At 61.6% G+C, this 23,070-nt stretch overlaps 1 protein-coding gene across 2 annotated transcripts in view; it reads left to right on the top strand.

Moving 5' to 3' along the window:
- PDE8A (phosphodiesterase 8A) overlaps positions 1-22,702 on the top strand; it is a 44,515-nt gene extending 21,813 nt beyond the window's left edge. Inside the window, exons 9-21 of one of the 2 annotated variants that reach the window (XM_029065999.2) lie at positions 1,236-1,287; positions 2,029-2,071; positions 5,636-5,713; positions 6,997-7,067; positions 8,914-9,078; positions 10,754-10,802; positions 11,384-11,516; positions 14,165-14,363; positions 15,809-16,026; positions 17,181-17,313; positions 20,489-20,656; positions 22,244-22,373; positions 22,498-22,702. In XM_029065999.2, the coding sequence (XP_028921832.1) occupies positions 1,236-1,287; positions 2,029-2,071; positions 5,636-5,713; positions 6,997-7,067; positions 8,914-9,078; positions 10,754-10,802; positions 11,384-11,516; positions 14,165-14,363; positions 15,809-16,026; positions 17,181-17,313; positions 20,489-20,656; positions 22,244-22,373; positions 22,498-22,604 (1,546 nt within the window). In that variant the 3' untranslated portion in view covers positions 22,605-22,702. Of the gene's footprint in view, positions 1-1,235; positions 1,288-2,028; positions 2,072-5,635; positions 5,714-6,996; positions 7,068-8,913; positions 9,079-10,753; positions 10,803-11,380; positions 11,517-14,164; positions 14,364-15,808; positions 16,027-17,180; positions 17,314-20,488; positions 20,657-22,243; positions 22,374-22,497 lie in introns of both variants that reach the window. The other variant, XM_029065998.2, reaches the window with a different exon arrangement.
- Positions 22,703-23,070: the final 368 nt, after the last annotated feature.

Below are 23,070 nucleotides of genomic sequence, written 5' to 3'. Positions count from 1 at the left end.
CTCTGCCCGCGGTAAGCGCTCGATAAATAGCACTGACTGACCGACAGGGACTCGGCTTCTCTCCGCCGGCCTGGGATTTATGGTTATCTGTCCTCTCCCGAGCCCTCAGTACAGTGCTCTTCACGCAGTAAGCGCTCAGTAGATGTGAGTGAAAGAATTTAGCGACGGCAGCCGGGCCAAAGCGGGAAAACTCCCCGTCGCCGTTTCCTCCGCCCCGGGTGCCCCAGGAGACAAACGTAATCTTCCTCTCGGAGAGTGAACCTGGGACTGCGAGTCCCTCAGGTCCCCCTCCTGCACTCCTTCATCCAATCGATCGTATTGATCGAGCGCTGTACTGAGCCCTGGGACTCCTGCTCCAGGTACCTCCGCTGACACGCGTAGCAGGTAGGGCCCGGGAGCCAGAAGGCCCCGGGTCCTAATCCCGGCTCCGCCACCGGTCCGCTGTCCGAGGCCCAGGGGACGGGAAGTGACTTGCCCAGGTCAGTCACCTCGTCGGTGAAATGGCGACCGAGACCGTGAGCCCCACGTGGGCCGGGGGCTGCGTCCAGCCTGACTGCGTTGTCGTCTGCCTCGGCATTTAGAACGGTGCTTGGCGCGTAGTGAGCGTTTAATAAACGCCACGATGATAATTAGTAGTGGTAATATCATTATTATTGTTTTCCCCAGTGCCCAGTTTGCAGGTCTCCCAGCCAGCAGGCGTGTGCGGTGACCAGATGCTCCTTTTCAAAGGGCACATTTGCTCCTGGTGGAGGAGGAGCTCGTTGTGGCCAGGGAACACGTCTGCTAATTCTGCGGGACTGTCCTCTCCCCAGCGCGGAGCAAAGTGCTCTGCACACAGTAAGCGCTCAATGCGCACCATCGACTGACCGACCGTTGGGTGGAGGGGACGTGTCTTCCAACTCTGTTATACTCTCCCAAGCGCTTAGTACAGTGCTCTGCACTCAGTAAGTGCTCAGTGCACGCCACCGATTGACTGATCGATCGACTGGCTGTGGCAGGCGAGCGAGCAAGGATCCAGTACTCCTGGATGAGGTGACCGCTCGATAAATGCGCTCGAATGAGGTGACTGAGGCCCAGACAAGTGAAGTGACTTGCCTAAGGTCCCGCAGCAGGCAAGCGGCGGAGCCGGGATTAGAACCCGTGACCTCCCGACTCCCAAACCCGGGCCCTCGCCACTAGGCCGTGCTGCTTCTCGGAGCCGGGAGGGAGGCTAATGTGTCGTCTTTTATTTACAGAAAGATTAGACACTATGTGTCCATTAGTAGACTCTGCAGTGACAACAATAAGGTAAGCCTGGAGGAGATGCAATTCCAGCCCCTCGACATACGCGTACTAGGCCCGGATTAAAAGGCCGCCCCCAGCCCCGTCGGGACCCACGCGGGACGCAGGACGGGTCACGACGTCCCTTCCACGTCCCGCCCCGGAGGCACAACCGCGGGCTCCCGTCCGCCCCACCCTCCACCCCCTCGCCGACTCCGTCTTGTCCCCGCCGGACTCCCCGGAGGGGCGCCCCTCAGGGCCAGGCAACGGCCGGGTCTCCCCCTCGCAGTCGGATTGAATCGCCGCCCCCTCCCGCTCACGCACGCCCGCCCGCCCGCCCCCGCTCCGCTCCTCGGAGAAGACGGGGGGAAACGGGGGGCGGTTGGGCGGCGGAGACGGGAGGCCCGCTCCGGGGCCGGCCGCCCAGTCCGAGCGGCCATTTAGAGCCGGTCCGGTCCGGGCGCCGTCGCGATAGTTTCCCGAGCGGCGGGCGCGCGGCTGCCCCCTCCCCGGAGAACGCGCCTCCGAGTGGCACCGGGGAGTCCTCCGTAGCCCTCCGCGGCTCCCCCCCCCCCCCCGGCCGAGGAGCAGCGTCCCCTTGAAGAGTCGGCCGCGTCGCCTCCCGGAGAAGGGGGGAACCGCCGGGCCGGGGGAGGGCCGTCGCCAGCTCCGGCGGATTCTCCCGGGGGGAAAGAACGGGCCAGGGGTCACCCGCCGGCACCGGAGGAAGCCCTAACCGCTGTCTCGTCTCGTCCCGTTCCCCGGCAGGCGGAAAAGGCGTGTGAGCGCGTCCAGGCCGAGTCCCAAACAGGCAAGTGGCTCTCTGGCGGCTTCGTTCGTTCACTCGTCCGTCGGCTCGTATCTCTCGGGCGCTTCCTGTGCGCAGAGCGCCGTACCGATGGGCACGGACGCGTGGCCCGGGCGAGCGCCTCCCTCCCAGCCCCGGGAGGCAAGTGCCAGGCGAAGGCCAAGTCCGGACTGCCCGCCGGGGCCGGGGGGGGGTCGTCCGCGGTGGAGGGGCCGGGGGTCGGTCGGGGAGTACGGACCGCTGGAAAGCGCCGGGGTTTTTTTCCTCTCTCGCTCTCGATCCCCATTTTCCAGATGAGGTAACTGAGGCCCAGAGAAGTGAGAGACTCACCCGAGGTCACGCGGCAGATAAGGGGCAGGGCGGGGATGAGAACCCAGGTTCTTCGGACTCCCGGGCCTGGGCTCTATTCACTAGGCCACACGGCCCCAGCAGGCAACCTCCCCCCATCCTGGCACGTGACCCAGCTTGCCGTCCCGCCGGAGCAGCCTGGCGCGCGGCTGGAAGTCCGAAGGTCGTGGGTTGTCATCCCAGCTCCCCCGCCTCGTCTGCTGGGCCACCTTGGGCAACTCACTTCACTTCTTCGTGCCTCGGGGCCCTCGTCCGGAAAACGGGGACGGAGAGCGTGAGCTCCGTGGGAGCTCGCGGGGACCGGGTCCCACCCCGTTTGCTTGTATTCGCCTCGGCGCTCAACAGAGTGCCCGGCCCGCAGGAGGCACTCGTCAGATTATCATCGAATTATTATCGTTCGGTGGACTTGGTCCGCCTCGGACCTCTGCCCCTCCGTGGCTCGGTCGCTCCGAGGGCAAGGGGCCGGCGTGGCCTAGTGGATCGAGCCCGGGCCCGGGGGTCACGGGGGCCCGCGCTCCAACCCTGGCTCTGCCCCGCGTCTGCCGCGGGTGACCCCGGGCCGGTCGCTTCACTTCCCCGGGCCTCAGTTCCCTCTCCCGCCCGACGGGGATTCGGATTGGTGTTCCCCTTCCCCTTCCGACTGTGTCTTAGAGCTACTCCGGGGCTTGGAGCAGAGAAATAGAGAAGCGGCGTCGCCTGACGGTTAGAGCACGGGCCCGGGAGGCAGAAGGACTTGGGTTCTACTCCCGGCTCTACCTCGGGCAAGTCTCTTCCCTTCTCTGTACCCCGGTTCCCTCGTCTGTGGAATGGGGATTAAGACGCGGGGGACGGGGACCGTGTCCGACCCCGTCGCGTTGTACGAAGCCCAGCGCTCAGATCAGCGCCCGGCACGTAGCGAGCGCTTAACGAATACCGTGAAAAACCGAAAGAAGCGTTTTCGGCACGTCCCGGAGGTCAAGGCCTAGGGGAGAGCGAGGGGCTGGGATGGGGGCGGGGGGAGCGGGCGGTGCGACGGAGAGGGAACCGTCCAAGGCCCCTGAGAATATAACGTGGGAACCGAGGGTAGACGCGCACCAGCTGGACTGAGTTATACCGGGGACGAGGGGGAGGGGGAGAAACGGACAGAGGGCGTGGGAGAAGAGAGAGGGAGCCCCGGGAGACCGTGAAGGAGACAGACGGGCAGACGGGAGTCCCAGTTCCGCGGCCCAGATGAACCCCACCCCCCGCCCCGGGGATCGTCTGCTCTGTGACCCTGGGCAAGTCACTTCTCTGGGCCTCAGTGACCTCGTCTGGAAAATGGGGGTTGAGACGGGGAGCCCCACGGGGGACAGGGACTGGGTCCGGTATCCACCCCAGCGCTTAGTACAGCGCCTGGCTCGTGTTAGGCGATTAGCCAGTACCATCATCGCTACTATTATTATTAGACTCTCAGGCGATGCCCATCAGTCCATCAGTTGTTCCTATTGAGCGCTTACCGGGTGCGGGGCACTGTACTAAGCACCGGGGAAAGTACAGTAGGACAGAATCATTGGTCGTCTCTGGGCTAAGCTCATTTTGGGCAGCGGAGGTGCCCGTTGACTCTTCCGGTGGCCTCTCCCAAGTGCTCAGTACGGTGCTTTTCACACAGTAAGCGCTTAATAAGTTTGATTAACTGACTGGGCATTTTCCCCGCGCACAGTGAACTTTCAGTTTAGACGGGGAGACGTGTTTCTGACGTCCACAGATAAATAATTACATGGGTGATTCCCTCCAGGCCCTTGGAGTACTGTGATTCTGTGGGGAGGCAGAAGCTGGGAGGAAGAGATGTTCCGGGAAGAGGGCGGGGGATGCGTCGGTTCGCTCGTCCTCGCCCAACCGCTCAAGAGGGTGCTCCGCACACAGCGGGCGCTCGATGAATGCCGTGGACCGCCTGACTGACCAAAGCCCCGCAGGGTCAGGGGGCTCCCTGAGAGCGCAGCTGGGATTTAGCACCCTTCCCGGAGCCGCGACGGGGAGCGGCGTAACCACGGGATCGCGGCGGCCCCGCTCCCCGAGGAGGCCTGGCTCGGCCATCTCCCCTCCCGGCACGCTCGGGGGGCGGTGGGGTCGGTCAGTCGGTCGTATTTAGTGAGCGCGTACTGCGTGCAGAGCACTCTTCTAAGCGCTCGGGAGAGGGCAGCGGAAAAATACAGACGACCCGGCCCCCCCGCCCCCAACGAGCTTACAGTCTAGGCGGGGAGACGGACCTGGATACGAATAAATAAAGTACGGATACGGACGTGAGGGCCGTGGGGCCGGTGAGGGGAGAATCGTCAAGGCGTGAGAGAGCGCGGGGTCTTGAACATCCATCCGGCCACTCCCTGGGTGTTCCCGTGCGGCCAGACTGCGGCCTCTGCGTTTGGGATGAGTCCGAAAGGGGCTCCCGATCTGGCCCCCTGTCCTTCGACGGTGTTTGTTAAGCGCTTCTCCCCTCTGCCGGCCACCGCGCTAAGCACTAGGGTAGATGGGAGGCTCATCAGGTCGGACGCGGTCCCTGTCCCGCGCGGGGCTCACGGTCTTCATCCCCGTTTTCCAGATGAGGCAACCGAGGCCCAGAGAAGGGAAGGGACTTGGCCGTGCTCACGCGGCGGACGAGGGAGCGCGGCGCAGCGGCTAGAGCCCGGGCCCGGGAGTCAGAAGGTCACGGGTTCTAATCCCGGCTCCGCCACCTGTCTGCTGTGCGGACTGGGGCGGGTCGCTTCTCCGTACCGCAGTTCCCTCGTCTGTAAAATGGGGATGAAGATTGCGGACCCCCCCCCTTGGCGGGACAGGGACCGTGTTCAACTCGATTTGCGCGTATCTACCCCGGCGCTTAGTGCGGTGCCTGGCACAGAGTAAGCGCTCGACAAACGCCGTAACAATATGAATAAAGTAGCGGGACCGGGATGAGAACCCAGATCCTTTCGACTCCCAACGCCCGGGCTCCAGCCGCTAGGCCACGCTCTGCCTTCTTTAGACCGTGAGCGCGCCTCTAGACCGTAAGCTTGTCGTGGGCGGGGACCGCGTCTGCCGCCTCCGTCACGTCGTCCTGCCGTCCTCTCCCAAGCGCGCAGTCCGGCGCTTCGCGCTCGGGCGCTGGACGGATGCGATGGATCGAGTGGATCGGTGGGCCGCGGAGCGGGCTTCCCTCCTCGTCCCCGGGCCCCCCGACGAGCTGCGTGTGTTGCGTGCGTGTGACGAAGCCCTCCTCCGCCTCCCCAGATATCCAGACGTCACGGCACAAAGACAGGAGGAAAGGTTCGCTGGATGTCCGCTCTACCACCTCTCGGGGAAGCGACGGTACGTGGGGAGGCGTGTCGCGTGTCGTTGGTTCACGTCTGTCCATCGGGCGCTTACCGTATGCCGAGCACCGTAGCGAGCGCTTGGGAGAGGACGACAGAACGGTAGCCAGACGCATCCCCCGCCCGCGACACGACCCGGCTCCGCCCTACACCTGGGCGTGTTTTCAAGAGTCGGGAGGGGCCGGTCAGTCGGTCGTATTTACTGAGCGCTCGCTGTGGGCCGAGCACCGCGCTGAGCGCTTGGGAGACGACAGCAGAACAGCCTAACGGACACGTTCCCTGCCCACAGTGAGCTTCCAGCCTAGAGGGGTGAGCCCACCCTATAACCAGCTCGCCGTGAGCAGGGAAGGCGCCTGCCGACTCCGTGGTGTCGTCCTCCCCCAAGCGCTCGGTCCAGTGCTCCGCACACCGCACGCCCTCGGGAAATGCCACCGGTCGACTGATGGGTCGATTGGATGTTGAGGGTTAGCGCCAGAGCTGAGCAGTCTCCCCCCCCCCCCGGCAACCCCGTCCACCTCCCGCTGCTTCTTTCGGTCACGGGATCCTGGGCGGTCGGTGGCATTTATCGAGTGTTCACTGGGTGCGGAGCGCTGCACTGAGCACTTGGGAGGGGACGGTAGAGTAAGGCCAGTAAGCGCTCAACTAATAGGATCGAGTGAGTAGCGCTGGCAGATAATGGATGCAGCGGCGAAGCCCGTGGTCTCTCACCATTCGGTCGTATTTATCGGGCGCTTACTGTGTGCAGAGCGCTGTACCGAGCGCTCGGGAGAGCACAAGAGAACACCAAGGAGGCCCATTCCCCGCCCACATCGAGCTCCCCTTCTCGACCAAGTGCCCTCAGCGGGGGACGGCGGTGCCGACAAAGCCCCCGCCTCCCCTCCGGCATTCAGTCGGGAACAGAGAAGCAGCGTGGCTCAGTGGAAAGAGCACGGGCTTTGGAGTCAGGGCTCATGAGTTCGAATCCCAGCTCTGCCACTTGTCGGCCGTGTGACTGTGGGCGAGTCACTTCACTTCTCTGTGCCTCAGTTCCCTCCTCTGTAAAATGGGGATTAAGACTGTGAGCCCCACGTGGGACAACCTGATTCCCCTGTGTCTACCCCAGCGCTTAGAACAGTGCTCGGCACATAGTAAGCGCTTAACAAATACCAACTTCCCGTCGTCCCCCGGGTTTGCCCCGATCCCCCCGGGCCCGTCTCCCCGGCCGCGAGGGGCGGGGGGTCCGTGCGCGGGGGAGCCGGGGGGGCGGCCCCGGCTACGACTCGGCCCTCTTTCCGCCCACAGGGAGCTCCCAGAGGCGTCACTCGTCCATGGCCAGGATCCACTCCATGACCATCGAAGCCCCCATCACCAAGGTAACGCCCACCTCTCGGGGTCGGGGGGACGGGGTGGGGAGGGACCACCAGAAGCCACTGCCCCCGCCCCGGGGGCAAGAGCGGCCATTTCCCGGGAAGGCCAGGGAGGGAGCTGGACCGTCGTAACAGTGATCTCCATTTTGTGGTACTTGATAAGCGCGTACTGTTTCCCCCGCTCTAGCCTGGGAGCTCCTTGTGGGTAAGGGGTGTGTGTGTTTATTGTGGTACTTTGCCAAGCGCTCAGTACAGCGCTCTGCACACGGTACGCGCTCAATAAATACCTTCGCACGAATGTGCCACGCCCCGTTCTAAGCGCTGCGGCAGAGACGAGTTGATCGGGTTGGACGCGATCCCCGTTCTCCCCCTTGAGACTGTGAGCTCGTTGTGGGCGGGGAATGTGCCTGTTGGTTGTCGTTTGGTACTTGCCCAAGCTCTCAGTACAGTGCTGGGCACTCGGTAAGCGCTCAATAAATACCATTGAACGAGGGAACGAATGAATGGGGCTCAGGTTCTTAATCCCCACTTTCTGGAGGAGGGGAACTGAGGCCCAGGGAAGTGAAGCGACTTGCCCAAGATCCCGCAAGAGACAGGTTTGGAAGCCGGCGTCAGAACCCGTGCTCCGTCGGCTGCTTAGAGAGCGTCGGGCCCGGGTGTCAGAAGGTCATGGGTTCTAATCCCGCCTCCGCCGCTGGTCTGCTGCGGGACCTTGGGCGGGGCATTTCATTCATTCATTCATTCAATAGTATTTATTGAGCGCTTACTATGTGCAGAGCACTGTACTGAGCGCTTGGGATGAACAAGTCGGCAACAGATAGAGACAGTCCCTGCCGTTTGACGGGCTTACGGTCTAATCGGGGGAGACGGACAGACGAGAACAATGGCAATAAACAGCGTCAAGGGGAAGAACATCTCGTAAAAACAATGGCGACTAAATAGAATCGAGGCGATGTACAATTCATTAACAAATAGGGTAACGAAAATATATACAGTTGAGCGGACGAGTACAGTGCTGTGGGGATGGGAAGGGAGAGGTGGAGGAGCAGAGGGAAAAGGGGAAAATGAGGCTTTAGCTGCGGAGAGGTAAAGGGGGGATGGCAGAGGGAGTAGAGGGGGAAGAGGAGCTCAGTCTGGGAAGGCCTCTTGGAGGAGGTGATTTTTAAGTAAGGTTTTGAAGAGGGAAAGAGAATCAGTTTGGCGGAGGTGAGGAGGGAGGGCGTTCCAGGACCGCGGGAGGACGTGACCCGGGGGTCGACGGCGGGATAGGCGAGACCGAGGGACGGCGAGGAGGTGGGCGGCGGAGGAGCGGAGCGTGCGGGGTGGGCGGTAGAAAGAGAGAAGGGAGGAGAGGTAGGAAGGGGCAAGGTGATGGAGAGCCTTGAAGCCTAGAGTGAGGAGTTTTTGTTTGGAGCGGAGGTCGATAGGCAACCACTGGAGTTGTTTAAGAAGGGGAGTGACATGTCCAGATCGTTTCTGCAGGAAGATGAGCCGGGCAGCGGAGTGAAGAATAGACCGGAGCGGGGCGAGAGAGGAGGAAGGGAGGTCAGAGAGGTCAGGTCATTCCTCCGGGCCTCCGTGACCTCGTCTGTAAAAGGGGGATGGAGACCGGGAGCCCCGCGTGGGACGGGGACCGCGTCCGACCCGACGTGCTCGGATCCGCCCCGGCGCTCGGTACGGCGCCTGGCGCGTAGGAAGCGCTTCGCGAACGGCGTCACCGGCATTATTCTTCTTCTCTGCGGGCCGGGCCCGACCTCGAGGCAGCCTGTCACCCTGAGGCTGTGGTCCCCGTCCCCCCGGGTGACCCAGGCTCCCCCCCCGGACGCCCCCGCATTCCTCCGTTGTGCCCCAGGTGATAAACATCATCAACGCGGCCCAGGAGAGCAGCCCCGTGCCCGTGGCCGAGGCCTTAGACCGGGTGCTGGAGATCCTCAGGACCACCGAGCTCTACTCCCCGCAGCTGGGCACCAAGGACGACGACCCCCACGCCAGCGACCTGGTCGGGGGGCTGATGTCGGTAAGTCGGCGGCCGCCCCCCTCCACAGCCGAGACCCGGCCCTCCGTTTCCGGTCACGTCCGTCTCCCCCTCTGGCCCGGCAGCTCGTTGCGGGTGGGGATCTTCTCTGTTCTCTTTGTCGTTCTCTTGTCCCCGCCCCGGGCGCTCAGTACGGTGCTCTGCACACGGTAAGCGCTCAATAAACACCAGCGATCGATAGGCTAATGTCCGTCTCCCCCCCTCAGACTGTAAGCCCGTTGTGGGCAGGGATCGTGTCTGTTCTGTTGCTCTGCCGTCCTCTCCCGAGCGCTGTGTACGACGCTCCGGACGTGATAAGCGCTCAGTAAGTACCACTGACATATTAATGTCTGTCTTCCCCTCTAGACTGTAAGCTCATTGCGGGCAGAGAATGGCTGATATTGGACCCTTCCAAGTGCTCAGTATACTCAGCACTCAGTAAGCACTCAATAAATACCATCGATTATTTATAGTTACATCTGTCTTCCCCTGTAGACTTTAAACCCGTTGTGGGGAGAGCATGCGTCTGCCGATTGTTCTGTCGTCCTCTCCCAAGCAGGTAGTACAGTGCTCTGCACGCAGTGAGCGCTCAATAAATACGACTGATTATTATATAATGTTGGTACTTGTTAAGCGCTTACTATGTGCAGAGCACTGTTCTAAGCGCTGGGGTAAACACAGGGGAATCAGGTCGTCCCACGTGGGGTTCACAGTCATAATCCCCATTTTACAGATGAGGGAACTGAGGCACAGAGAAGTTAAGTGACTTGCCCACAGTCACACAGCTGACAAGTGGCAGAGCTGGGATTCGAACTCATGAGCCCTGACTCCAAAGCCCGTGCTCTTTCCACTGCGCCACGCTGCTTCTCTATTATAGGAATGTCAGGCTTCCCCTCTAAACTGTAAGCTCGCTTTGGGCAGGGAATGTGTCTTGAGTGTTCTGTTCTGTCCTCTCCCAAGTGCTTAGGACAGTGCTCTGCACCCAGTAAGCACTCAATAAATCCAAATGATCGATTTTTAATATTAATGTCTGTCTTCCCCTCTAGACTGTAAGCTCGTTGTGGGCAGGGAATGTGTCTTGACTGTTCTGCTGTCCTCTCCCAAGTGCTTAGGACGGTGCCGTGCACACGGTAAGCACTCAATAAGTACGAATGAATGAACGAACCGATGAATAAACGTGACGTTTGGCTCCCGTCGGCTCCTCGGTTGCCCTTCTTCCCAGGGCCGGCCCGCTGTCCTGCCGCGCCTGTCTTGACCAGAGGGCCGGTTGAGATTCTGCCTTTTTTTTTTCCTTTCCCCCAATGGTATTTATTAAGCGCTTACCACGTGCCAGGTGCCGTACCAAGCCCTGGGGTGGATACGAGCCGGTCAGGTCAGACACGGCCCGCGGCCCACATGGGGCTCACGGTCTTAATCCCCTATTTTACTGACGAGGTAACAGAGGTACAGAAGTTCAGTGACCCGCCGAAGGTCCCACAGCGGACAAGTGGCGGAGCCGGGATTAGAACCCAGCTCCTTCTGACTTCCAGGCCCCCGCTCTAGCCACCGAACCGCGCCGCTTCCGTGTTCTGCACGCACTAAGCGCTCAGCAAATGCGACCGACTGACTAAATGCCACGAAACGCTCGATCGGTTGGCGGAGGGAGGCGTTTCTGACCGTCTTCTCTTCTCTCTGACAGGACGGTTTACGAAGGCTATCAGGGAACGAGTACATGTTTTCCTCAAAGCGTGAGTATTGGCCTAGAGAATCGCCACTCTCCACCGACTCGTCAAAGCTGGCTGGGGGGGACGTTCCCAGAAGGCTCGCCCGGAGCCGAACGCGTGCCGGGAAAGCTTTCGGATGTGACAGAAGGGTGACGGTGGTGGTGACGAGGACGGTGACGGTGATGATAATCGTCGCATCTGGGGTAGACAGAAGCTAATCGGGTTGGACGCAGTCCCCGTCCCACTCGGGGCTCGCGGTCTTCATCCCCGTTTTACAGAGGAGGGAACCGAGGCCCAGAGACGTGAAGTCCCTTGCCCGAAGTCCCGCGGCGGGCAGTGGGCAGAGCCGGGGATAGAACCACGGTCCTTCTGACTTCCGGGCCTGTGCTCTCTCCACTAGGCCCCGCGGCTTCGCTGGTGTACTCTCTTGTGTACGGCGTACTCTCCCAAGAGCTTAGTCCAGTGGTCCGCACGCAGCGCTCAATGAATACGATTGGACTGATGGATCGACCCTGCACGGGGCCCCTCGCGGCGAATTTTGCCAGCAAACACGGACCGGTGAATCGGTTCCAACCGCTTCCTTTTTTTGCTTCCACTTTCAGCAGTCCATCAGGTTCCAAGCCATCTGATCTCCCCCATCTCCCTCAGCGACGTCCCTCCCCGGATAGCCCAGGCCATGGAAAACGAGGAATTCTGGGACTTCAACATCTTCGAGCTGGAGGCCGCCACCCACAAGAGGCGAGTGAGCCGGCCCCGGGAAGGGTGGGGAGCCCCCCTCCCCGCCCCGAACCGACCTCTCCCCCTCTGGCGCGCGGGATTTCCTGCTCCGGCTGCCGCCCTAGGGGATCTCGGAGCCCCCGGTAGGATTTAATCGCGGGGGCCGTCAGACCCTCCCCCGGAGAAATGGGTCTCGGCCACGTGGTCCCTCTGAAGCGGTTCCGCTTCTTCTAGACCGGCAGCTCGCCGTGGAAATGTCTCTGCTTTTTCTTCTTCTGGACTCTCCCGAGTGCTTAGGGCAGCGTGCTGCACCCAGTCCAGCGCTCAGTAAATACGATCGATGGATTATACTAAAGTCCATCTAGACGCTAAGCTTGGGGTGGACAGGCAATGTCTCTGTTTATTTTTCTATTCCAAGCATTTAGGACAGGGCTCTGCACAGAGTCAGCGCTTGAAAATTACGACTGTCGGACTGACTGGCATCAGGACAGCTTTGCCTCGTCAGAAATCTTCACGTAGAGGGTCCGCCCTCAACGCGCCTTAGTTCTTTTCATAGCATTCTACTGTAATATCGTGTGCCAGGCCCTGTACTAAGCACTGGGATCATTCACTCATTCAGTGGTATTTATTGAGCGCTTTCTATGTGCAGAGCACAGTACCAAGCGCTTGGAATGGACAATTCGGCAACAGAGAGAGACCATCCCCGCCCCGTGACGGGCTCACAGTCAAAACGGGGGAGACGGCAAAACAAAACGTCTGGCGTAAATATCATCGAGATAATCGTAGATATATACACATCATTAAAGTAAATAGAGTAATAAATAATATATACAAATATGCACAGTGCTGAGGGGAACGGGGAAGAGCGGAAGGCGGGAGAAGGGAGGATGGGGAGGGGAGGAGGAGCAGAGGGAAAGGGAGGGCTCAGTCTGGGAAGGCCTCCTGGAGGAGGTGAGCTCTCAGTAGGGCTTTGAAGAGGGGAAGAGGGTTAGTTTGGCGGAGGTGAGGAGGGAGGGCGTTCCGGGACACAGGTAGGACGTGAGCCGGGCGTCGACGGCGGGACAGACGCGAACGGGGGAGGGTGAGGAGGTGAGCGGCGGGAGAGGAGCGGAGCGTGCGGGCTGGGCAGTAGAAGGAGAGAACGGAGGTGAGGTAGGAGGGGGCAAAGGGATTGGACACAGTCCCTATCCCACCAGGGACTCCCACTCTTAATCCCCGTTTTCCAGATGAGGGAACTGAGGCCCAGAGAAGTGATTTGCCCAAGGCCACAGAGCGGAAGAGCAGCGGAGCCGGCGTTAGGACCCAGGTCCTTCCGACTCTCAAGCCTGATCCCCAGGCCCGTGCTCGAAGGTCACGCCGTTTCTCGCTGTGGACAAATTCTAGCGAAGCGGCATGGTTTAGTGGATAGAGCATGGGCTTTGGGGGTCAGGGGGACCTGGGTTCTAATTCCCACTCTACCACGTCTGCTGCTGGCAAGCCACCTCGCTTCTCCGGGCCTCAGTTCCCTCGAGTGTAAAATGGGGATGAAGAATGTGAGGAGGAGAGAAAGGGAGGGTGGTGGTCTGCCCCAGTTCGCTGAACTGAAGTCAGGGACGGCGAGGAGGAGAAAGAAATACAGTCTTGTCGAACTGTGCTCCCAAAACACCGTTTTACAACAGCTTTTGATGTCTTTTGATCGTCGGGGCTTCCAGAGTGATTAAAGGGCAGAGGTGCCAGAGGGTCCTGGAGCCCTCCCCCGCCCCCACCTCCGATCAAAGCCTCTACCCTGCAGCCCCTCTTGGTGGGCGGTCCCCGTCTCCCCCCCCCCCCGATCGAAAGGTGGAGATCGGATGGCTTTGAACATCTGAATCGGGGCGAGGGGGCTGGTGGCTTTCTGCTTTTTTATTATTCTCCCCCTCCTCGTCGTCATTATTATTTCTATTAATGACGGTGTTTGGTAAGTGCCAGGCATCGTACCGAGCGCCGGGACAGATACAAGCTCATCGGGTCGGACGCGGTCCCCGTCTAACGTGGAGCTCACCGTCTTTATCCCCGTTTTCCAGATGAGGGAACCGAGGCCCAGAGAAATGAAATGACTTGCCCGAGGCCACCCGGCAGAAAAGTGGCGGAGGCGGGGTGGGAATCCAGATCCTTCGGACCCGGGCTCTAGCCACCGGGCCGCCCGCCGCTTCTGTCCCAGAAGAGCCGGGCACTGCTTAGGCCTGGCCAAAAGCCGGGGCGCAAAGGGACGCGGAGGTCAGGTTCTCCACTGGTGTCGGACCCGCGAGAGGCGGGCCGCTCGGGTCCTAGTCCCAGTTCTGCCGCTTGCCTGTTGCGTGCCCTCGGATAAGTCACTCAACCGCTCTGGGCCGCCGTTTCCCCACCGGTCCCACGGGGATCGGGTCCGACCCCGTCACCTCGTGTCCTCCCCGGGGCACACAAGGGCGCGCTTACCGCGTACCGCGTGACCCGGCGCTCGGGCTCCGGTGGGCGCTCACCAGATACGGCACGACGACGACTGGAGAGGCGGCGGCGTGGCCTGGTGGGATGAGCCGGGGCCCGGGGGTCGCAAGGATCTGGGCCGTCGTCATTCTTACGGTTATTTTTAATAATGAGGTGAGGTGGCCGACGTGAGAGGGGCCGGGGACGCGGTCCCCGGCTCAACGCGTCCCGCCGGTTTTCCCCTCCAGGCCGCTGGTGTACCTGGGTCTCAAAATGTTCGCCCGCTTCGGGCTGTGCGAGTTTCTGAACTGCTCCGAGTCGACCCTGCGCTCGTGGCTGCAGCTGATCGAAGCCAACTACCACTCCTCCAATTCCTACCACAACTCCACCCACTCGGCCGACGTGCTCCACGCCACGGCCTACTTCCTCTCCAAGGAGCGGGTCAAGGTACGCCGCCGGGGGGGGCGAGCGATCGGGGGCCCCCCCCCCGACCCCCGGCCCCGCCGGGGATGCCGCTAGCCGCAGCCAAACCGGCCGGGGGCCCACGGGCCACCTTCCACTGGCTGGCTGTCTCTTCCTCCTCCTCCTCGTCTCTTATCTCTTCCTCCTCCTCTTCTTCTCTCATTGTTATTACTGTTATTATTATGGTACTCGTTAAGCCCTTACTGTATGCCAAGCACTGCTCTAAACACTGGGGTAGATGCAAGTCCATCGTGTTCCTCCTCCTCCTCTTTTTTTTTCTTCCTCTTCTCATCTTCTCCCCTTCTCCTCCCTCCCCACAACAGGGAGTAAGGGGACGTGGCCAAAATAACTCCCAAATCTGGAGGCAGATCATTTCTGCCTCAACAGCCCCTCGTGGGCGACCCCGCTGACGACCACTCGGAGGTCGGTCGATCGATCGGTAGCGTCCCTGGAGCGCCAGCTGCGTGCAGAGCACTGTACCAAGCGCTTAGCCGACGCGGGAGCCGAGGCCCCGAGGAGGGCCGGGGCAGCCGCCCCCCGAGCGGCCGGCTAGGCCTCCGGTCCCCGCGGGAGGGTCTCCGCGGTCCGTTCCCTCTCCGGCCCCGGCCGGCCCGGCCTCCCTCACCGCCTCGGCCCCGGCCCCGGCCCCGCCCTCGCCCGGCGTTCGGGCGAGGACCTCATCCCCCCATCCGGAGAAGCAGCGAGGCCCAGCGGCAAGACCCCGGGCCCGGCAGTCGGAGGACGTGGGTTCCGACCCCGGCTCCGCCACCCGTCCGCCGGGTGACCTCGGGCGAGACGCTTCACCTCTCCGGGCCTCGTCTCTAAATGGGGATCGAGAGCGTGAGCCCCCACGTGAGACGGGGACCGGGTCCAACCTGATTCCTTGGCATCTGCTCCGGCGCTTAGAACGGTGCTCGGCACAGAGTAGTAAGCCCTTAACCAATACCCTAATTATTATTATTAGCTCCCGGCCAGCCGGGCCCCTCCTGCGACTCCCCCCCGACACACACACCCCCAGCTCCTTCCCTCCCTGCCGTTTCCCACCGTCCGTCCGGGCTCTGGGAGCGTCTGTCTCCCGGCTATCCCTTCGGCCTCCTTCCGTCCTTCCTCGCCCGGCTCCCTCGGGGGGCTGCGGGATGCTCGGCCCTCCTTCCCCTTGGCTTCCCTTCCGCCCTCCCGCCGCCGAGCGGGACGTCGTGGGGCCGTCTCCTCACTTCCGCTCTTCCGGCCCTCTCCGATGGGGGCTCCTTGGTCGTTCGTTCATCCGTCGGTACTCCTGGAGCACTCACCCCGGGCGCTCCGCGCCCGGGAGACGACGATATGAGAAACGGAACTCCCGGCGGGACGGGGGGGTGGCCGGAGGGTGAGGAGAGGCCGGAGGGCGTGGGGGCCGCCGGCCGGAACCGCCCTCCCCGCCGTCCCCCCCGCAGCAAACGCTGGACCCGATGGACGAGGTGGCCGCCCTGCTTGCCGCCACCGTGCACGACGTGGACCACCCGGGCCGCACCAACTCCTTCCTGTGCAACGCCGGCAGCGAGCTGGCCGTCCTGTACAACGACACGGCCGTCCTGGAGAGCCACCACGCCGCCCTGGCCTTCCAGCTCACCGCCCGAGACGACAAGTGCAACATCTTCAAGAACATGGAGAGGTGCGGGCGGGGCGGGGCGGGGGACGACCGCGGTGACGACGACCGCGGGATCCACGCGAGCGGGGCGGGACCGCCGACCCCGTCCCACGTCGTCGCGGTCCCCGTTCTCCAGATGAGGTGACCGAGTCCCAGGGAAGCGAGGGCCCCGGCCCGAGGCCACGCGGCCGACGGGCGGCAGAGCTGGGATTAGAACCCGTGACCTTCCGGCTCCCGGGCCGGCGTCCCGGCCGCCGCGCCGTAATGACGACGGTCAAATCCGGAAAGCCCTTACTACGTTGCCAGGCGCCGTAGTGGGCACGGGTCGATCAGGTCGGACCCGGTCCCTGCCCCGGCTGCGGCTCGGGGTTCGCGGAGGCGAGAGGAGACGATCTGTTCGTCGGAGAACCCGTGTGCGACAGACACGCTCCACCCCACCGTTTATGCAACAGTACTAAAATCAGTGGCGTTTTCAGTAGAGGCGGAAGCAGCGGTGTGGCCCTTTGGCTAGAGCCCGGGCCTGGGAGTCGGAAGGACCCGGTTCTGATCGTGGCTCCGCCCCTCGTCTGCTGCGTGACCCTGTCGCTTCACTTCCCCGGGCCTCGGTTCCCTCATCCGGAAAACGGGGACGAAGAGGGCGAGCCCCACGGGGGACAGGGACCGTGTCCGGCGGATTGGCTCGTATCGGCCCCGGCGCTCAGAGCGGTGCCTGGCGGGCAGTAAGCGCGTAACAAATACCGTAAAAAGAAAGAGCCCGGGCCCGGCAGTCCGAATCCCAGCTCTGCCCCTCGCCTGCTGCTGCGTGACCTTAGCTCTGTCGCTTGGCTTCTCGGGGCCTCAGTTTCCTCATCTGTAAAATGGGGATTCAGTGCCTGTTCTCCCCGCTAATTAAACCGTGAGGCCTCTGTGGGACGGGGACCGCGTCCAACCTGCTCTCCCGGTGCTCAGAGCGGCGACTGTCAGAGAGCAAGCGCTTAACGTGATCGTCGCTGTCGTTAGAAGGGAAGGGGAGAGAAAAAGGGAAGGACACAGGAGGAGGCTCCGGGTCCCCGGCCTTCCCCGGCCCTCGCCCGGTCGTCCCCGAAGCCGGCGGTCTCCCCGTCGCCCCCGGGTCACCTCCCCGGGCCCGGCCCCCTCGGACGGCATCTGACGGCCACCTCCCACCCCCCGGGCCTCAGGAACGAGTACCGGACGCTGAGGCAGGCCGTCATCGACATGGTCTTGGCCACGGAGATGACCAGGCACTTCGAGCACGTCAACAAGTTCGTCAACAGCATCAACAAGCCCCTGGCCGCGCTGGAGGAGAACGGGGTGAGTCCGGACCCCCGCGCCCACCCTCCGCCCTTCCCCGGCCCCTCCCCGGCCAGCGGACCACGCTGGGCTCCCGGCCCGGCTCCGCCGCTGCCCCGCCGCGTGACCCCGGGTGAGTCGCCTCACTGCTGGGCGTCGGGTTCCTTGTCTGTGAAACGGGGAGTTCTCCCTCCCGCTTGGGCCGTGCTGCTGCCCCGGGTGGGCCGGGGACTGTGTCCGACCTGACTGACCCGTCTCTACCCAGGCGCTTAGAACGGTGCCTGGATACAGAGTAGGTACTTAACAAATCTAATAACATTAATGACAATAATACCACTGATAATAATGATGTGTGATCTCACCCCGTAAGAGCATTCATTCATTCAATAGTATTTGAACGCTTTCTATGTACTAAGCGCTTGGAATGGACAAATCGGTACCAGATAGAGACAGTCCCTGCCCTCTGACGGGCTGACAGTCTAATCGGGGGAGACGGACGGACAAGAACGGTGGCAACGAAGAGAATCAAGGGGAAGAACATCTCATTAAAACAATGGCAAATAAATAGAATCAGGGTGATGTTCATCTCATTAACAAAATAAATAGGGTGATGAAGATATATACGGTTGAGCGGACGAGTACGGTGCTGAGGGGAGGGGACGGGAGAGGGGGAGGAGGGGAGGGAAAGGGGGGAGAAGAGGGTTAGCTGGGGAGAGGTGAAGGCGGGGGTAGAGGGAGCAGAGGGAAAAGGGGAGCTCGGTCTGGGAAGGCCTCTCGGAGGAGGTGAGCTGTAAGTAGGGATTTGAAGAGGGGAAGAGAATCAGATCGTCGGAGGTGAGGAGGGAGGGGGTTCCGGGACCGCGGGAGGACGCGGCCCCGGGGGGCGACGGCGGGATGGGCCAGACCGAGGGACGGCGAGGAGGCGGGCGGCGGAGGAGCGGAGCGTGCGGGGTGGGCGGTAGAAAGAGAGAAGGGAGGAGAGGTGGGAAGGGGTGAGGTGACGGAGAGCCTCGAAGCCTAGAGTGAGGAGTTTTCGTTTCGTGCGGAGGTCGACAGGCAACCCCTGGAGGTTTTTAAGAAGGGGAGTGACATGTCCAGAGTGTTTCTGCAGGAAGATGAGCCGGGCAACGGAGTGAAGAATAGACCGGAGCGGGGCGAGAGAGGAGGAAGGGAGATCAGAGAGAAGGCCGACACGGTAGTCTAGCCGGGATATGACGAGAGCCCGTAGCAGTAAGGTAGCCGTTTGGGTGGAGAGGAAAGGGCGGATCTTGGCGATGTTATAAAGGTGAGACCTTATAAAGAGCAGAGAAGCAGCATGGCCTACTGGATAGGACATGAGCCTGGACTTCAGAAGGACCTGGGTTCTAATCTCCCCTCCGCGACTTGTCTGCCGTGTGACCTCGGGCAAGTCACTTCACTTCTCTGTGCTTCGGTTCCTTCATCTGTAAATTGGGGATGGACTGTGAGCCCCATGTAGGACAGGGACTGGGTCCAACCCGATAAGCTTGCATTTACCCCCAGCGCTTAGTACAGTGCCTGGCATGTAGTAAGCACTTAAGAAATACCTTTTTTTTAAAAAAAAAAAAACAAAAAGGGCCCTGGAGGGGGCACAGAAGTTGTGGACAAGACCTCGAGTTCATCAAACGATGGGGTCTTCGAGCCCCCCACTACGTGCAGCACGTTGGGCTAAATGCTTGGGCGGTGATAGTCGAATAGGAGACTCCGCTCCCGCCCTTGGGGAGCTTAGAGTCCAATGGGGAGCACTAACCACTAGACTGCACTCCCCCTCCCCGCTCCTCCCTGTTCCCAGCCAAGCCAGACACCTTGCCTACTATATCTGTGTGACCTTGGGTCAGTCACTTCACTTCCTCTGGGCCTCAGTTACCTCATCCGTAAAATGGAAAGTGAGACTGTGAGCCCCACGTGGGGCTGGGACTGTGTCCGACCTGATAAACTGGTATCTACTCCTGCGCTTAGTACAGTGCCTGGCCCATAGTAAGCGCTTAAGAGTTACCCGATTATTATTATCATTATTAACTGTAATCCATCCTGGGACACGATTCCTAAGGTCCTTAATAATAATAATGATAACAGTAGTATTTGTTAAGCGCATACTATGTGCCAGGAACCGTTCAAATCACCGGAGTAGGTACGGAACAATCCCACATGGGGCCCACGGTCTTCATCCCCATTTTACAGATGAGGGAACTGAGGCCCAAATAAGTAAAGTGACCTGCCCAAGGTCACACAGCAGACGAGTGGCGGAACTGGGATGAGAACTCATGACCTTCTGACACCGAGCCCGGGCTCTAGCCACTAGGCCATGCAAACTATGAGCTTGCTCCAGGCAAGGAACGTGTCTGCCAATTCTGTTGGATCGGACTCTCCCAGGCACTCAGTCCAATGCTCTGCACCACAGTAAGCTCTCAAAAATACCACTGATGGATTGCCAAAGCTCCCCAGGTCCACTTTCCCTTCTCTGAAACACAGTCATCATTGGGTGCTTTTTTTTCTGGGAAGGAAGGAAAGGAGGGAGGAAGGGAGGGAAGGAAGGGAGAGAGGGAAGAAAGAGAGGGGAGGGAAGAAAGGAAAAGCAAGTCTGAAGTTGAAAGAGAGGAAGGAAGGAAAGGAGGGGAGGGGAGGGAAGGGAAGGAAGGGAAGTGAGGGAGGGAGGGAGGTTGGTTGGGAGGGAGGAAGGCAAGGCAAGGAAGGGAGAGAGGGAGGGAGGGAGGGAGGGAGGGTGGGTGAAAGGGAGGAAGGGTGGAAGGGAGGAAGGGTGGGTGGGTGGGTCTTGGGCATCCGATCCCTATCCACCACCTCTGTCCGGAAGGAGGGAGGGAAGGAAAGAGGACAGTAGGAAGTAGGAACGGATGACCGCCCGACCTCCGAAGAGTTCACGGGCCCGAGGGCCCTGTCCAGCCCGGGACTGTCGCCCGAGAGGATCCTGGGAAGCCCGAGAGAAAGGCGGGGGTCCCGGCCCGCCCGGACGGCACAGATCGGGCCGAGAGGAAGCCCGGCTCCGTCTTATGCGTCTTGCTCCCGCCGCGCGGTGGGAATCCCGGTGCCGATCCTCCCGCCGGCCGGGGGGCTGGTTCGGGGCCGTCCCCGGGGCCGGGATGGGGTTCTCCCCCGGCCCCGCCGTCCCTTCCCCCGGGAGGCTCGTCCCGCTGAGGCGGGGTCTGCCGGTCGCACGCAGGGCAGCAGCGGAGACGGGGAGTCGGTCAAGAGCGTGCTCACGTCCCCCGAGAACCGGACCCTCATCAAGCGGATGCTCATCAAGTGCGCGGACGTGTCCAACCCCTGCCGCCCGCTGGACCAGTGCGTCGAGTGGGCGGGGCGCATCTCCGAGGAGTACTTCGCCCAGGTGAGGCCGCGGCTCTCTCTCCGTCGGATCCGTTGAGCGCCCGCTCCGTGCACAGCGCTGTACCGGGCGCTTGGGAGAGGAGGACAGAACGATAAGCGGAAACGTCCCCTGCCCCCGAGCTGACGGTCTAGCGGGGGGGGAGAGGCTTCGGGCTGTAGGTCGGATATATTGAGCGCTCGCTGGGTGCGGAGCACCGTACCGACCGCCTGGGACGGGACCACGGAACAACCTAAAAGGCACATCCCTCGCCCACAGTGAGCTTACCGTCTAGGCAGGGAAAGCGTCGGTCAGTCAGTCGTCTTCGTGAGTACTTGTCGAGTGCGGAGCGTCTGGGAGAGGACGCTAAAACAATAAACGGACACATTCGCTGTCCACGATGAGTGGGGGGAGACGGACGTTAGTCAGTCAGTCGTGTTTATCGAGCGCTCCCTGCGTGGTGGAGCGCCTTGCTAACCGCTCGAGAGAAGACGATGCAACAATAGAGAAGACCCATTCCCTGCCCACAGTGAGCCCCTTCCACCTACAAGGCCCGTGTGGCCTGGGGCAAAGACCCCGGGCCTGGGAGGCGGAGGTCCTGGGTTCTATTCCTGCCTTCGCCGCCTGTCTGCCGTGGTACCGTGGGCGAGTCACTTCTCTGGGCCTCGGTCCCCTCGCCTACAAGATGGGGATTCGGCAGCTCTTCTCCCTCCTCCCTCCGTTCGGTCGTATTTATCGGGCACCTACTGTGGGCGGAGCACTGTCCCGAGTGCTCGGGAGAGGAAAATATGACGGTATTAACGGACACGTTCCCTGCCCACGATGAGCTCGCGGTCTCGAGGGGGAGACGGACATTAATAGAAAATTAAAGAAATTGGACTGTGAGCTTTTCATATGGGGCTTATCTTCATTTGTTTTTTCGTTCAGTCATATTTACGGAGCAGCTACTGCGTGCAGTGCACTGTACTAAGCATTTAGGAGAGTACGATAGAGCAATAAACGGACATATTCCCCACCCACCACGAGCCTGTATCCACCTAGCGCGTAGCACAGTGCCTGGCACGTAGTGAACGCTTAACAAGTGCCACCGCCGTCATCCTGATTGCTATCATAATTATTATATCATGTCATCAAATAGTAACAATGATAATCACTCCAGAGCGGAAAGGGTGCCGAGGGTCCGACAGATCCGGCGCGGAGGCCTCGGGGACGTCTCCCCCGGCCCCGGTGGCTCCGCTGCCATTTTGGGGTTCGGACCGGCTCCGCCCCGCCTTGCCAGTGTCCTGCAGCCCGGGGGCAGGGCAGGGCAGAATCTCTCAGACACCTGAAGGTCTGATCGTCCACGGGCTAAAGCCACACCGGGGCCCCCGGGAGCCCACAGCCCGGAGGCTCTGCTACGTTCATTCATTCGGTCCTATTTATTGAGCACTTAACGTCTGCACAGCGCTGCACCGAGTGCTTGGGCGAGTACAATACAACAGTACTCGGTGAGGATGATTAGCTGGCCGAGCGGGGAGTCCCGGGCCCCGGTGGGGAGGGGGCACCCCTCGGGGGGGACGAGGCGGGAAAGAGGGTCGGGGCGAGGGTTGAAGCCCGTGTCCCGGCCCGCAGACGGACGAGGAGAAGCGGCAGGGGCTGCCCGTGGTCATGCCGGTCTTCGACAGGAACACGTGCAGCATTCCCAAGTCCCAGATCTCCTTCATCGACTACTTCATCACCGACATGTTCGACGCCTGGGACGGTGAGTGGCCTTCCCCGCGGCCTCCCGGAATCCTCCACCCGCCCCCGGGCTCCCGTTTCCGGCGTGGGGGGCCGGGGAGGGCGTCCGGCCCCGGCTGACGCCCCCCTCCCCCGCCTCTCCGTAGCGTTCGCGGACCTGCCCAACCTGATGCAGCACCTGGACAACAACTTCAAGTACTGGAAGGGGCTGGACGACCAGAAGCTCCGCACCCTGAGACCCCCGCCCGAGTAGCGGCACGGACCCGGCCCGGGGGAGGGGGTCCCGCCCTGCCCGACGCACCGGCTGGGCACGTGACGCGCGCGCCCCGCGGGCGAGACGCGGGCCCCGCGTTACGCGGGCCCCGTGGGGACCGCCGCCCCGGCCCGGGTGGACACGCCGCTCTCCGGGCCGTCCTCCGCGGCCCGCTACCGCCCGGGACCTCGCCCCCTCCCCGACCCCAAGAAATCCGGTAGCGGATGGACAGAGGAAACGCAAGAGGATTTTTCAAGTCAACCGTCCGCCTCTACGATTAAAATATGGTTTATTTATTTTGTTAGATGTTCGATATTTTCTATGAATTTCTAGCTGCCGAAAAGCCAAAGCCGGCCCCGATGCCCCCCGAGAGACGGATGGATTTGTAATCATTAATATGCATAAATCGATGTACAGACCTTTTATTTTCCTAACGCAAATATAAAACGCTCTACGACGACACGTT

The sequence above is a fragment of the Ornithorhynchus anatinus genome, chromosome 5, assembly GCF_004115215.2.
Source record: "Ornithorhynchus anatinus isolate Pmale09 chromosome 5, mOrnAna1.pri.v4, whole genome shotgun sequence".
NCBI lineage: Eukaryota > Metazoa > Chordata > Mammalia > Monotremata > Ornithorhynchidae > Ornithorhynchus > Ornithorhynchus anatinus.
The sequence above is the reverse complement of the archived record's forward strand: the minus strand, read 5'-3'. Positions and strand labels throughout refer to the sequence as shown.